Here is a 16047-nt window from a genome sequence, read left to right on the forward strand (position 1 = left end):
AAAGAGAACCTGACTACTCTAGGGACTCACATTTTAAGTGGGACTTTATTCTCCATTATCTGGAATTAGGAAACTTGGGGAAGCATAGTAAGGCGGTGGAAAAGGAATGCAATTGACAGCCTTCTGATCCTTCTATGTTGCTGTATACTGGAACCTCTCCTGGTCCTCTCCCTTGTCTAGCAGGTGTGAGTGGGTCAATATGCCCAGCAGGAGTGTGCCAGCATGCGTGGGCAGCCAGCACTCGGAAAAGGCCTTCTTCTCACCCTCAGTAGGTATTCACAAATAGTTATGATGACGGGATATATAATTGTGACGCTTCAGGGAAAAAGAATGTAAATAGTCTTCATGCAGTTCCTTTGTGAATTGAGCCACAGCTATTCTCCTTAGGAATTCGTGAATACGAACATGGACATATCATAATACTTCAAATATACATTCCATGTGTCCCTTTCCCCTTTGTTCTTTAGAGTGTTACCCCATAATGAAAACATGACACCTGCTGAGGAGTATAAAAGAGAAGGAAATAAAATACAATGACTCTACAAAATCTGATTTTCATGTTAAGTCAACCAGCTATCTTTAGTTTCTAACCAGCTTTCTGGGCCTAGCCGAATCCTCAATGGTATCTTCAAATGGGGTTTAAGCAGATTCCCTAAGAAGTCTAAAGATTTACTGTGTCAACGATACTTGTATATAAATAAAGCTATTCTTATTGGGAGACTCACTTCTTTCCCCAAATTGAGAATTAACCTGTGAGGTGCAAGGTCCCCCCGTGGTTTCATGGCTCTTCAGATCTAAAATGGGAGGTACAGCTACCTGGTCCTTATGATTTGAATAGAATTCAAAAAGCGATCATTCTTAGCAGGGCTACTAGAATATGCTACATCTAATCAAATCGAATGACGTATTTATGTTTCACATTTTGTTTTTGCTAAAACCAACATGATCCAGAAATGAATAATTCAGAGGTCTCGTCATGTCACACAATTCACCAGAGTGTTAAATTTTTCCACAAAATAACTCAGAAATGTGTAAACAACATATTTTCTATCCAAGAAAAGGAAGCCAACTGCAGCTAATCTTTTTTTAAAACCGTATTTCACAGAAAAACAGGCATGTTAACGCTTCTCTTGTGGAATCAGTTTTTTTTTTCTTTGTTTGTTTTGGTTTTTTTTTTTTCCTCCCAATTCTGGAACTAGACTTAAGAAGGTAAGGGAGCCAGCCCTGTTTATAGATGAAAGTTCCATCAGGACAGGGACCTTACCTTGATTGTAGAACTTGGGAACAACTGTACGTATATAATAAATGAGGTTTAAACTTTTGCTTTTAAAAATCTGCAGTTGAACACTTGAGCTTAGAGCGGTAAGTCTGCTGGGTGGCATTTTTTTGTCTCATACAGTTTCATTTCATTTCTCAGCAGAGGATCAGCAGGACTTGTTAGAGGCATACGATAAAAGCACAAAGCAGTGCTTAGTGTCCTCAGAGGGCAGAGCAGATAGACCCAAGAGAACAGAGGTCCCACTTGACCTCAGAATTAACTTCTTGGAGGATTAGTTTTCTTCCTAATAATGGTCTGGATGAGAAAGGTCCTGATTCCCTCCTGATCCTGGGGTTTGCCTGCGCACGTGTGCTACCTTAACTTTATATTGACCCAACCTAGCTCCTGGATATCAGGGAATGAAGACATAATTAGAATATCTAGAGCATAGACTGACCCTACATAGAGGCTGTTGGTTTGTTTTTTTTTTTAAGAAAAATAAACTATAACAACTTGGAGCAGCAAAAAGTGGAAATCGTGTTTTCATGGGGAGAAAATGGCTGACCCCCAAAGCCTAAATCTCGTGTTGGCACTGCCTGGTGATGTAAGGAGAAGGCTGCCAGGAGGTGGGGTTGAACATTCGATTAAGTATCTTAAACAAGTCTTAATTATTGATATGAATATCCCCTCAACATTCCAAAAGAAAGAGTCTACATAATTCATTCACGACGATTCGAGGACTCCTTGCCCCTCCCCCATTGTCTTCAAAATCCCTGACTGGCCATTATGATTATTGTATTTGATGTTCCCATATTTTCACCTTTCATAATCAAGTGTATTTGGCCTCTGGCCCACCTCCTACATCCTTGGACTTTAATAAGAAGAGATGGTTGAGAGAAGGGGAGGGGCAGAGACAAACAGGGCTCCTTGGTGCTTTGCCCCCTTCACATCATGCTAAGCAAGGAGCGGCTAGAACTGGCGCCACTGAGCGAGCCAGACACTACCTGGGGGAAGAGAGTGAATTTGACATGTGAGCAGCAGAAGCAAAGAGAGCCAGAACCCAGAAGGCAAGCCACCCAGGGACAGGAAAGCCAGGGAACCTAACAAGGCAACCGGGTGAGAAACAGAGAGCCAAAACATCGGGTACAAAGCAAAGCAGAATCAAGGAGCAAATAAGATCTAAAACTGCTATATTTATAGAGAGATAGAGATATTACAGCATAAGGGTAGAAAATAGCACAGAAGGAAAAGAATGGTCATGTTAGAGAAGCAAGTGAAGGAAGTCAATCCCCAAGCAAGGAATGGGACCAAGGGGAAAACCATCGAAAGCTAGAAGAGAAGGTTAATGATAGTAATTACAACTTAGGCACGGGGGAGCAGGATAATAGGGAAGGGAGCGGGCACCAAAAGGGAAAAAGAAAATCATTATCATAAAAGAGACCTTAGCTACTGTTGTAAAATAAAAAGGGAATACGTTCAAAGAAATTGTTTTTAGAAGCAGCTGGGAGCAGCTGGAGGGGCATCACAATGTCTAAGGCTTCCATCAGCGCTCCCCAGTACAAGGGAGAGTGCTTGCCAGCAAACTGGTCAGCAGGGATGAGTCCGGAATCAAGTCTTACACAGCCCAGTGGAGACTATCCAGCCCCCTAGAAGCCCTAGGTGCTGGGAAGTCGAACTTTTTGGGCTCCTTAACGCTGATAATCAAAGCAGCAGGTCTAGGGCAGCTCTTTACAAGTTGGATGACAGTTCTCCCGCTAGCATTTATTTGCCTAGTGTCCTCTGGTGGGGACAACGGACAGGAGCTAGTTTGGGTGGAGGTCTGATAGCACTGCCTGCGGGCAGCCGCTGCTCCCGACCCCTCCCCTCTCACAGGGGTGATGCCTAAGGCGCCCACCTAACTACTTCATCTATACTTACGTCGAGGAAGATGGACATGCCCTTGGACAGCTGCAGGGCAGAGCTGAGCTCTTCTGAGGAGTTGTTGGAGGACGGCGAGGTCTCCCGGGAATCCTCCATCCTCAGCAACCCTGGCGCCTGGCGGGCAGAGAACTGACTGGGCGGGTGGGATGCAGCGGTTCTGACCTGGTGCTGTCTCAGCTGCCGCCTCCCCGTGCCGCGCCACCGGGGTTGGATGCGAGTGGGTGTTCGCTCTGCGCGCACCTCCCTCTGCTCAGCGCGGACTCTCCTCCCTCTCCCGCCCCTAGGCTTCAGCACACTAGCTCTCTCGCCGCCCCCTTCCCGTGGCTGACTGCACCTCACTGGGGATCAGACTCATCCCTGCACTTAGCAACAATGTAACTCCCTTTGCCAGAGAGCATTGCCTAGCTTTGGCAAGCCTTTACTCACTTGCCAGAGGTAACCTTCTGGACCCTGCCCACCACTGGGCACTTTACTGGATAGACCAGATGGAGCTTTGTTTGAGCAGCAGAGGGGCGAGGTCAGAAGCACTAAGGGAAAACCATGAGCCTTAAGAAGGAATCTGAGTCTTGCTGATTCCATCTTTGATGGGAACAGAACTCTGTACCCTCCCCCCTCGCCAACTCCTCCCCACACCCAACCTGGTTCCTGATTCTATTCTGGAAGGGATGGCTAGTTTAGTTTGGAATTAAGGCACTGGGTTTGGCCATCTGCCTTAGTTGCTTTTTTTGTCTCGTGGTCTAGCAAATTGCTAAATCTTTAAAGTTTAGTTTTTATGAATCGGTAAAATGATCACCAGGGTGGTACTTATCTCACAGTTCCAATGCTTGCACACGTGACACTATCAGGTAGGTGGTGTAGGGAGGGGGAGGCAAGCCAGGCACATCACAGACAAAATGTAGGAAGATAACTCCTTGCACCAGTGATCCTGGCCGTGAGCTTCCAACACTGTGGATTCTGGTGTTTCCACCTCCCTAGCTCCAGGCTGCTCTGTTATCTAGTGTTTACGAAGAATGAGTTTAGTTAGTCTCAGCTCTGACCGAACGTGTGTCACTTAGAGTGTGTGTCAACTTCAAAATGTCCTATCAGATGAATTGTCATTCTTCCTGCAGGCTTTCTTTATGCCTAGACCTCAAAGATCGTGCTTTCTGAGCTAGGGTACAGAAAGGCCTTACAACAGCACCCTTCCAATGGTGCATTTATTCATTCTAGGAGTCAGGAACTTCTACAGAGGTATTTGTCGGTCTTAATCCACTATACTCTGAGAAAGCCAAGATATATGAAAAGCAATGTGTAAGTAGGCTTCTGACTGAGAGATCCAACTGAGCAGGGCCTTGATATCACCCATAGTTATCAACAGCAGAACTGTCAATAAAGATGCCTCTAATGGTTTCAGCCTCCAGCTCCTTGAGACCCCTCCCACCCCAGCTACATGAGTTGTCCCAGTCTAAACCCCAGGCTGCACAGATGCCCAGAAGGATCCCGAGACAGGAAGCGCTGTTCCCTACAGGACACAAGGGCACAATAAAATATTCGCTGCATTTTATAAATAAGTTTTGGGCATCAACTTGGAGCAAGTAGCCCAAATGAAAAAGTACCCCTCCCCACAAAGCAAAATGAAAACAAATTAAGGCCTGAGTTTCACTTCCTGATTCATGTTCACTAGCACATGATTGTCCGTGGCCGTATTTTTTTTTCAGAGCTTCTCAAACAATCACAATGATCCCAGAATTAATAAGCACTTAAAGAAGAAGAGCTACAGAAATTAGGCAGAGGCTAGTGACCTCGGACCTGAAGAGTCCAGGGATGAAGCACTGAGCTTCATTAAGTCTAGGGTCAAAAACTTGATTAGGGGAGCTATTGATTGGAGCTGTGCTTTGAGGACTATTAATCTTGAATCTTCATGTATTTATACCTTATTAACTGTGAGTTTTCTTATCTGAACAACTAGCATAGGTCCTTTCCTTTGACAATTGCTTATCGAAACAAAATGAAGAATTATGAAAAAGTCTAGCCAACCTATCAAAGAAGTACTGATCCTTCAAATCACGCAGAAGCAAGCACGTGCTGACAATGAATGTTATGGAGTTTACAAAAACACCGCATTTGTTCTCACTGTTGACTTTTTGTCAGTAAGTACAGCCTACATCTGGGCTCTCTAACTCGTGTGGGTCTCTCTGCCCTCATATTCAGCCTTGTGAACTTAATATGTTTGTGCTAGTCCCATGGAAACAAGCCTAGGTGAAAAGACAGATTTTCTTTGATTAGAAATGAAAAACAGGAAAGTAATCTGTCACCTGTGTTCAAAACTAGAGAAGTAGCTGTAAGATTTCAGTGACGTCATCCTGCTTCCTTGGCTGACAATGCTTGACAGCCTATGTACCTGTGGCTGTCCTTGTTTCTTCTGAGGAGCTATTGAGAAGGAATGTAGGAAGGCTGGAGATAACCTAGTGATTACGAGTCCTTACTGCTCTCGAGAAGACCTAGGTTCAGTTCCCAGCACCCATGAGATGACTTACAGCAGTCTATAATTTCAGTTACCCACACCATGCAATGCATACATCTATAAGCATCTATAACACCCATAAGCATAAAATAGAAATAAATAAAAAGAATAAGAATGTATGGCTAGTGAGATTGCTTCATCAGTAAAAATACTGCCCATGAAATCCTGGCTGAGTTCAACACCGTAACTCATATAGAGGTAGGAAGAAGGGACTTCACAATTCTCCTCTACGGGGACTTCCTGGCAGTTGTGCCCACACATAAACACAACAAACACCACACATACACACACTCACACACACACATGCACACACATTATATACACATATCACATTCACACACATGCACATTCCACATACACATATGCACAAATACATATCATACATCACACACACACATACACATGAAGAAGTGCATATGTACATATGCACACACATCATTACATACACACATAATTCTGAAAGAAGAAATGTAAATCATTTATCAACCTACTGGTAATTATTTCTTTTAATGGCTTCCACAAGAATTGTATTATGCTATAGCTGACTTGCTTTCATGACAAGAATAATGGTTAAAGAAGGCTCCACAAGAAACATATGACAATTAGATTCTCATTCACAGCCAAATTCAATCGTCTTTACAAAGTGGTAACCGAACATATTTTTGGTTTTCTTTTCATCTAGACAGAGAGCATTTTGAAAACTGTTTTCACACATCGTTTTCCTGAAACACAGATGCTGTACTGCTGTGCATAGTATCAGTTGCAAACAGCAGACAGCTGACTGGAGGGAGGAAGTGTATCTTCTTCCCAACTTATTTGGAGTGAAGGCCTGGGAAGAAAGAAAGCAAAGGAGAAAGGAATGTAATTGAAGATTATAGCTCCCAGACTTGCTCTAAGACTGACATGAAGATATTTGGAGCATTTCAGCAGATGATGGCTATGTGGGAATGTATTGAATTTCAATCCATCTGTCTCGTGGAGGAACTATTATCTAAACCATTTCAGACTGCCGGGGATCTATTTTATTTATACTTTAAATCTAGGGAGCACTATCCTTCGGAGCAATGACTCAGGATCCTTCCGGTCTGGTTAATGGACATTCTGTTGCTTTGGAAACCTTAGAACCAAACCCATCTTTTATCTGGGGACCTAGACAGAGGGTTTATGTTCTGAAAACAGGCAGGACTCACATCTCCTGTACAATGGAAGATGATTCCTCTCATAGAACCCAGAGCAGATGTTGAAATGTAGGTTTAACTGACAGGATACTTAAATCCATATACAATCTAGGAAGGGACATTGTTAATTACAGTGGGTACACAGAAGTGAGGGTGGGGCAGCCACAATGCTGGAAGAGCCCTGCAGACAGTTCAATTTAAAGAAGGAATTTTGTGAATAAGATTTTTCCCGATTTCTTTCCTGATAATTCAATTACTGGGATTTAGAAAAACGACTGCTTTCACTGTGTTGATTTTGTATCCTGCTACTTAAGTTACAGTATCTGTGAGATGTAGGAGTTTTATGGTAAGAGTCAGGATCTTCTGAGTGTAGGATCATGCCATCGACAAATAGGGATAATTGACGTCTTCCGTTCCTGTCAGCATCCTTATTGCTTCTTCCTCTTGTTTTATTGCACTTGCTAAGACTTCAAGCACTGTGTTGGCTAGAAGTGGAAAGAATGGGCACTCTTGTCTTGTCCCTAATTAGTGGGAAATGTTTTCAGGTGTTAGACAATTAGAATAATATTGTCTATAACTTGTCATACATAGCCTTTCTTCTGCTCAAATGCATTCCTAGTTTCTTTAGAGCTGTTATCATGAATGGTTGCTAAATTTTGGCAAAGATCATTTCTTCATCTCTTCAGATATCCACGTTATGCCTGTCCCTGAGCATATGTGTATGCTATTTTTATTGACTTGGACATGTTGAACCATGCTGTGTCATTCAGTTTGCACCAATGTAATTGAAAAATTTTACACCTATATTGACCATGGACATTAGTATATATTTCTTTCCTTATTGGTGCTCTACTCCATTTGATATCAGGGTCATTATGTCTTCACAGAATGCCTTCAACAGTGTCACTTCCCTTTTGATCTGTGTGACAGTTTGAGGAACATTGTTGTTAGCATTGGTGGAGGATTCAGCAGTGACTCTAACTGGTCTTCTGCTTTACTTTATTGGAAGATTAGGGTTGTTTGCTTGTTTTGTTTCTAGTTTTGTTTTCCATTGCTTTAACTTTGTTTCTTTTAAAGACATTTTGTCTCACCTTATTCTAATTTTGCTGGGTCCTATGTACTTAGAAATGTAGTCAATTTAAAAATTTCCAGAATTTTTGCAAACGTGAGTTTTTAAAGTCTCCCCTAATGATCCTTTGTATTTTAATTGAATTTTCTGTTACATGTGTATTTTTTAGCTTCCCATTTTATTAGTTTGAGTCTTCTCTCTATTGGGGGGCTGGTATAGCTAAGAAACTGTCAATCTTGTTTCCTAATCGCTTGACAAAATAAGTATCTGATGATAGAAATAACTTCCAAAAACAACTTAAAATACTGAAGAAAGAAATTGAAGACTTCTTTAGAAAGACCTTCTATGCTCGTGGATTGGCAGACAATATTGTAAGGAGAGAAAGAGAGTAATGAATGAATTACTGAGTACAGGCTACAGACTCTAATCAATCCTCATTGAAATTTCAATCACATTCTTCACAGAAGCAAGAAAACAATTCTAGAATCCATGTGGAATTGTGTTCAACACAATGCCTTGAGCAGCCAATGTAGTTGTAAGCAGAAAACGACACTGGACACATCACGTACCTGTTGTCAAATTATACTACAGAAGCATATTAACAAGAAGTAGTATTACCATCACAAAAGCAGAAATGTAAACTGGTGAAACAGAGCCGAGCACCCAGAAATGGACCCATCCAAATACAGACACCTATTTTTTTCAAACCATACAGAGGGCAGTGATGGTTGAACTCTATCTCCAATAGAGATTCTGGGAAGATGCCCATTCACACAGAAGAACACAAATTCTGCACCTCTCATCCTGCACAAACATCCATTCAAAATTGAAACAGTTCTTCCTACCATGTTGGTAGCTAGAGAGGCCTGCTGGGAGCAAGACTTCTAAAGAATATGTCTGGAAGGCTTTGTGCAAAGACAGTTTTGCTGGCTGCAGATAAGGTCTCCAGAGATAGCATATGATTCTGCTTTAAAAATTGAAGGTGCTTATGCCTGAGATGAAACGTTTCTACTCAGGGGAGAGATGTGCTTACAAAACAGAAAACAGCACAGTGACTCCTGGAGGCAAACCAAACAAAACCACAGAAATCTGGGGAAAGGTATTTAGGGCCCATGGAAAGAGTGGCACGGTTCATACCAAATTGTGAAGCAACCTCTCTGCAAAGGCCATTAGACTCAGGATGAGGGTGATTGCTGTACCCCTCCTAGATTTAAACTAATAAAAAGCAGAGAAATAGAACTTTTTAAAAATGGATCAAAGAACTTAATAGAAGACTGAAACTTTGAGAGTGTTTGGGGAAACATTTCAAGGAACAAGCATAAGCAAGAATCTCTGAAAATGACAAATATCATAGGAAAAACCCCTAAGAATTAACTAATGGCATTCCATGACATTAAACATCTTCTGTACAACAAAAAAGTAATGATGAGAGTGAAGAGGCAGACTAAGAGTGGGAAAAAAATCTTTTATAAGTGTACAGTAGAAAACGAATTAATATCTTTATTATGACTACTAAAAATTAAATACTCAGAATAAATCACCAGCCAATGAAAATACTGATAAGCTGAAGAGAAAATTATTAAGAGGAAAAATACCAAAGAGTTCAAGCTACATGATCATCAGAGAAATAAAATTAAAACTACTCTGAGAGTCCACCTCACCCCAGTAGAGAAGCTAACACAGACGTAACAGCTGACAACAAAGGCTACTGAGGATGTTGGGGGAATAAACCCTTATTCACTTCTGGTAACTCGTGTAGTTATGGTAACTCGTGAGAATCAAAACCCATGGAGCCACTGTGGAAATCAATATGGAGGTTTTCCAAAAAGACTAAAAAGGAGAGTTGATTTCCATAGGATTCAGCAAAACTAGTCCTACATATATATCTGAAAGACTCTGAGTCAACATATCCGTGGGGATATTTGCACAATCAGGTATATTGATGCACTATTCAAATAACTAAGAAATAGATTTTCATGAATCGATGGTAGGGAAAAAAATCTGGTGCAAATGAATACAAGCGGAATTTAATTCAGCTCTAAGAAAAATTAAGTAATCATGACACCTGCAGAGGAATGGATGTAATGAGATTGTCATGGGAAGCAAAATAAAGCAGACTTAGAGGGCGAATATTGCATCCTTTCTCATATACATGGTGTCTGGGTTTCTGTGAGTGTGTGTGTGTGTGTGTGTGTGTGTGTGTGTGTGTGTGTGTGTGTGTGTGTGTGTGTGTGCGTGCGCATTTGCGTTTGTATTTGTGTGTATGTGGTACACATGTATGTTGTAAGGAGTATGGGAGGGAAGGAATAAATATTAAGAGAGGTGGAAAGAGGGAAACCTGAGGAGGGATGCATGTGTCATGAATACAATAAAGAGGACCGTTTATGAGGAAAGAGAAACAGCAACATGGTATGCAGAGGGGCTGCGAGGCAAGGGAGAGAAGGCAGTAGAACAAATGATAACGTTGTATAGGAAGGAAAACGCAGAGTGAGGCCCAATACATTATATTCTCACTTTTAAAAATTCAAAGATGTTTTTACCTAAAATATAAAGAGTGAAACAAGAATTATGAGTCCAGCCACCCGTCCTCTATGTATCAGCAATGCTTTCCACAAACTTCCTGAAAGCTCTCTTCTCTTTCCTAAACTTTCTTTCACTTTATCTTCGTAATAAGTGTCTTTTTGTTTGTTTGTTTTGTTTTTAAGATTTGACTTAACAGAATTTAATTGCACGTATGTGTATGTGTGGGATGATTAGTCTTTGTGTAGAGAACAAAGGAAGGTATTAGGTTCTCCGGATGTGGAGTTATAGGTGATTGTATCTCCTGACATGAGTGTTGGAAACCAAATTCTATTCCTCCACAAAAGCAATTAGTGCCCTTAACCTCCGAGACATCTTTCCAACCCCTCAGTTATGGTTTTTGCAATTTTTTTTGCTAGAGTATATTAATTGTACAAAATAAAAGATTTCTGGATTGTGGAGATGATTCAGTAAAGTGGCTAAGGACCTTGTTCAGATCCCCAGAATTCGCATAATACACCTGGGCAGGGCAGGATGCCTATAAAATCCAGTGCCAAGGAGGAACAAAGATGCTGAGACTCCTGGAGTTCACTGACTGCCAAGCAGCTTCTCCGGATGCATGAACTCCAGGCACAATGAGAGAGCCGGTTTCAAGCAAGACCAAAGCAGAGAATGAATAAGGAAGACATTCAAAGTCAAACTCTGGCTTTACACACACTTACAAAGACATGTACATCCCTACAATAATGTTTGCATGTACACAAAATGAATAAGTATAATTAAAAGCATTCATATGTACATATAACATACTCTGGGCATATTTAATTGATCACTTAGCTTTTTGCTGTTTAAACTCTGAATACGAAATTCTGTTTAAATGTCTCCTGCTAAAGTGAGACAGACATGCTTAAACCACAAGGGGAAAAATGCTTCAAAAAATAAGTTCTCTTCAAATACACATTAAGTGTCTGCTTCTTTCCAGGCAACTGACAGCCATGGATGAAGAATGGCAAAAGCTTGTTCTTGGCAACAAGTCCACATGTCAGAGAAACACTCTTTCAGTTGACAATTGTCCTGCAGCGATATAGAGTACTGCTGGAGGATTGTGGGAAGGGTGGAGAGAAGACCGTGAAAGGCTCCTCTCCACATCAGAGCCTGTCCTCTGTAAAAGGAGAACTCAGGAACTTAAAGCATTAACTAATGATGACTACTTTGTTATAAGCCATTTTATCCTGGGGATAAAATTTTTCATTTCTGCCACTGTGTGAGTAAATTAAGCTTACATTTTATTGGCTTATTTGGTGTGCAGTTCTACTTTAGTAAATCAGAGAATTCTAAGCATTAACTCTGCATGTGGCTATGTTTAGAACACTCTTGTCTTCTTACTCATCTCTGGGTATGGCAGTTTGAGTCTAAACTGCCCCCAAGTCTTGTTCCCTTGATTGGTCAGCCCACAGGTTGTGGCACTATTCTGGTGATTATGGAACCGTTAGTAGACAAGGTCTGGCTAGCAGAAGTAGGTCATCAGAAGCAGACTTTTAACTGTTAAACTGGTCTCTGATCCTAGCCTGCTTCCCTGTCTTTTATCATATGTATACATCTTCTATCAAACACCCAGGGCACCATGAATTGAGCTGCTCTGATGTGTCACAGAACTGCCGCACAGTCTGAAGTCAAAATAAGTCTTTCCTTGTGTTTTTCAACAATACAGTATGGGCAAGCTTCCTTATCTGTAAAAGCAATAAAGAGGTATTATGTATACAAGGTTCAGACAAGGGAACTAGTCATTGCCAACCTCAGCAACCTTGTTGTAAAGACAATGAATCTTCACATGAGTCTTCACATTAGGAGGAGGAAGTGGTAGTGGTCACTGACACTCTGACGGCATTGTCTCTACGCTGGGCACTACTGAATATGCCTCTTTCTTGAATCCTGAGCCAGGGTTTTGTGTGTTTGTTCATTACAATTCTTTTTTTCCCTCAGTTTTCTTCATGGGATCATATGGTTCTTCAAGGCTTCTAGCTGCTGTTCTCTGAATGGTTATTGTAATTTGCCTCTTGTCTTACTTAGGGTTTCCATTTCTGAGAAGAGGCACTAGGATGCTGGCAACGCTTACAAGGAAAAACATTTCATTGGGACTGGTCTGCAGTTTCAGAGGTTTAGTCCACCATCATTATCATGGTGAGAAGCTTGGCAATGTACAGGCAGACGTGGGCTGAAGAAGGAGCTGAGAGTTCTATATGTTGATCTGCAGGCAGCTGAAGGAGACTTTGTGCCATACTGAGTATAGCTTCAGCATATGAGACGTCAAAGTCACCCCCACACGGACACACCTCCTCCAACAAGGCCACACCTATTCCAACAAGACCAAAGTTCCTAGCAGTGCCACTCCCTATGGCCAAGATTTTAAACATAAGTCTATGGGGCCATTCCTAGCCATACTTCCATACCTCTCAATATTATTGTTTTCTATATGCTGATTTTACCTAACCCTACAATTTCCATGGATCTGTAGGCTGATGACTATAGATTTTTTATTTTTGTCTGGCTGTTACACCATTCCTTATGGATATTTCTTAAACATTTTGAGCTGTTCACATCTAAGAATATCATTATTTCTCTTAATTGTACTATGTTGCGTATTTTGTTGAAGACTATCACCCTTCCTAATTTATCCAAAAGAAAAACCCATGAATAATCTTAGACTATTTCTTCTGCTCCATCATCACTCTTATCTAATCAGTTGCAAGAGTTTTCTTCAGAATCCACCTTTTTCTTTCCACCCCTATTGCTACCACTTGAGACCAAAACCTGTCACCTCTCAGGAAGAGCAAAACCTTTCCTGCCTCTGTGGTTACCCAGGCACCAATCTGGTCTCTGAATCCATCCTTAAAACTTTCCACTGAGTCAGGCTTTAAAAAAAGAAATCTAAGAATGCACACACATACTTAAAATCGCTCAGAGGATCATCAGAGTCTGCAAAACAAAGATTATCTTAGTGCATCCTCTTTGTCATTCTTCTACCTTCTTCCCAAATTCAACCTTCCAGCAACCAAGAATTTCTAGAGCCGAATTCATGGTAAAGAAAAATGGCATCCACAAGAGCTGGGCTCCAACACCAGCCTCCAAGGCATAGTAATTAGCCTCTATTCTTTTTTTAACTCCCAAATAAAAATGGGATTAGGAGCTACTGTTCGGTGTTTAGATGAGGATACAGTTAAATAGTGCATGCAAGACATTTAGCATGGTGACTTGCACAAAAATAGTGACAAAAATGTGCTACTTTATCATATGAGAAGATTCTTAAGTTTTACCTACTTCCCCACTTTCCTAGACTGTTGTCCTTTGTATTGTGGAACACACATCTTCTTTAACCAGCCTGTTAATCACTTAGACATCCCCAAGACAGTCCTCTGCCCCTACATTCCCACCAAGGTGCAGAGCAGAGCTGATCTCCAGTCTTCCAGCTTCCACAGGTTCTATGAATTTCCATCTAATGTCTATTATATCTAGAGTTAAAAAATAATAGTTTAGTATCTCTCTGCCCTACTGAACTTGGGTGCAACAGAAAACAACTGAAACAGAGAACAAAAAATTTATCTTAGTTCTGATTATTTTTTTGCCTCAAAAAGTTATCATCTAGTTGATGGGAAGGAAATAAATTATGTGTGGGGAAGTTAGTGAAGCTCTTTGTATTAACATTAAAGCATGTACAATCATTGCCCAAACAGCATTATTTTTAGTACTCTTTTCCATCCTTATCTTTCTCTACTCAGTTTCTCCACACAATTCTATCTGTTTCATATTAGGACTTCCTGTGTTTTAAGTTGTGCTAATTGGCCCATTATCCAAGCAGCCTAGGAAAGACAAATACAGTTTCTATCATGCATAATCCCAGCTCTGTGTTCCCTGTGTTTCCAGAAATGCTTCAAGCTACAGAACCTCATTGATTCCTTGAATCCAATCTGTATTTAGTTGCTTTGTCAATCTGTCCTGATGTGGGATCACCTTTGAGGAATCTGAGATGGCAATCATGACTAGAATATTGGGTACTGGAAAAGTAGCCACTGCCCTTCACTGAACTCCACTGAGCCAAACCCTGAAGCCAGAGAGCAAGGCTTTGGCAAGCAAAAGAACCATGACATTTTGGAGAAGGTCAGCTGGCTTCCCTGTAGACACATACTGCACAGAAAGTAAGTGTGATCTATGGAGTCCATGTATTGTACACCCACAGTTTCCAGGAATTGGGCATGGGGTCACAGAGTGACATTTGGAACCCATTTACTGTATTCCAATTTGATTTAAAAATGAATATTTAAAGGAAGATATAAGTAATTATGTAAAGAGAATGTGACTGCCTGCAGATGTGTGTGTATATATCTGAGTTTGTACCTAGAGGTACAAAAGGAAGAAAATGCAAAATATTTTTATCCATTACATCTTAATGTAATATTTAAGAATAGAGTTTGTTTTCTAACATTTTATTATTTATAAAAATATGACTGTACACTACTTAGTATCTGAAATATTAGAAATTTATTTCACATAATGAGAGATGTTTAAATAGTGTATTGATCATATATAAGAAAAGATAATTTCCCTTTCTAAGTCCACTTGCATCTTGTCTCAAATATATATAATATATAATATATATTATATGATAAAGAGAATTTACTCTGAAGCAACAAAGCTGAAACATACCTCTAGGTCTGCCCAACATTACCCACACAGCCAGTCTTTTGTCTTTGTTCCAAGTCCTCACATTAGCCCCGTCCTCTCCCTCTCTTAGACTTTTCTACTATATCCCTTCCCCAGTGCATCTAACTGCTCTCACCTTCTCCATACCCACTTGTCTTGACATTATCAATGAAGCTCATGTATCAACCCTCCCAGAAAACCTCCCCACATCTATAAACCCATTTTGCAACTTGCTATGATTCCTAAAATACCTATGCCTTTGTCAATGTCTCAATAAAGTTCCTATCATTAACTCCTGTCAGTAATCCTAAGAAGAGTTTGATTTGCCTACACAAACCATCAATAATTGTATTTGCAGTTTGAAATGTTCAAATTTATCATTTTCTGTGACAGGAACAAACCATGTTTAATGTGATGACTCAGTTGTAAACAAAGACAGTTATACAATAAAAATATATCCCTAAAATACCAAAATTAAAGAAATAAAATGACAGTGGCTTTGAAGACAGTCTTTGAATCCATGTTGGTATTAGTTTTCTGCAACTGTAAGAAAATACTGAAATAACCAACTGGTTTATAGTTTTCAGGATTTTGTTCCATTTGCTTCATGGCCGTTGGCAGCACCATGCACTGTGGGAGAAGTGTGAGTGGAGGAATGTTCTCATGACAGCCAAGAAGCAAAACGAGAGGAAGAGACCAGGACTGAACCCACCCCCACAGATTCTCCCAAGAATATGCACCCTGGGGCCTGACTTTCCTCTCTTAGAGCCCACCTTTGAAGAATCACCACATTCTGATAGTACCAAGAGCTGCTGAATCATTCAACAAATGGACCTTTCGAGGATCAATGAAGAGGCCTACGATATCTTTTCCAAAGCAACCCTTTGTACAGTTTCCAGAG

The 16047-nt window shown here is 40.7% G+C and overlaps 1 protein-coding gene across 1 annotated transcript in view; it reads right to left on the reverse strand.

The window, feature by feature from the left end:
• The window catches only part of Necab1 (N-terminal EF-hand calcium binding protein 1), a 220630-nt gene extending 217286 nt beyond the window's left edge, over positions 1 to 3344 (reverse strand). Inside the window, 1 exon segment of the mRNA NM_022302.1 lies at positions 3176 to 3344. Within this exon segment, the coding sequence (NP_071638.1) occupies positions 3176 to 3274 (99 nt within the window). The 5' untranslated portion in view covers positions 3275 to 3344.
• Between the last annotated feature and the right edge of the window lie 12703 nt (positions 3345 to 16047).

The sequence above is a fragment of the Rattus norvegicus genome, chromosome 5 (genome assembly GCF_036323735.1).
Source record: "Rattus norvegicus strain BN/NHsdMcwi chromosome 5, GRCr8, whole genome shotgun sequence".
NCBI classification, from domain to species: domain Eukaryota; kingdom Metazoa; phylum Chordata; class Mammalia; order Rodentia; family Muridae; genus Rattus; species Rattus norvegicus.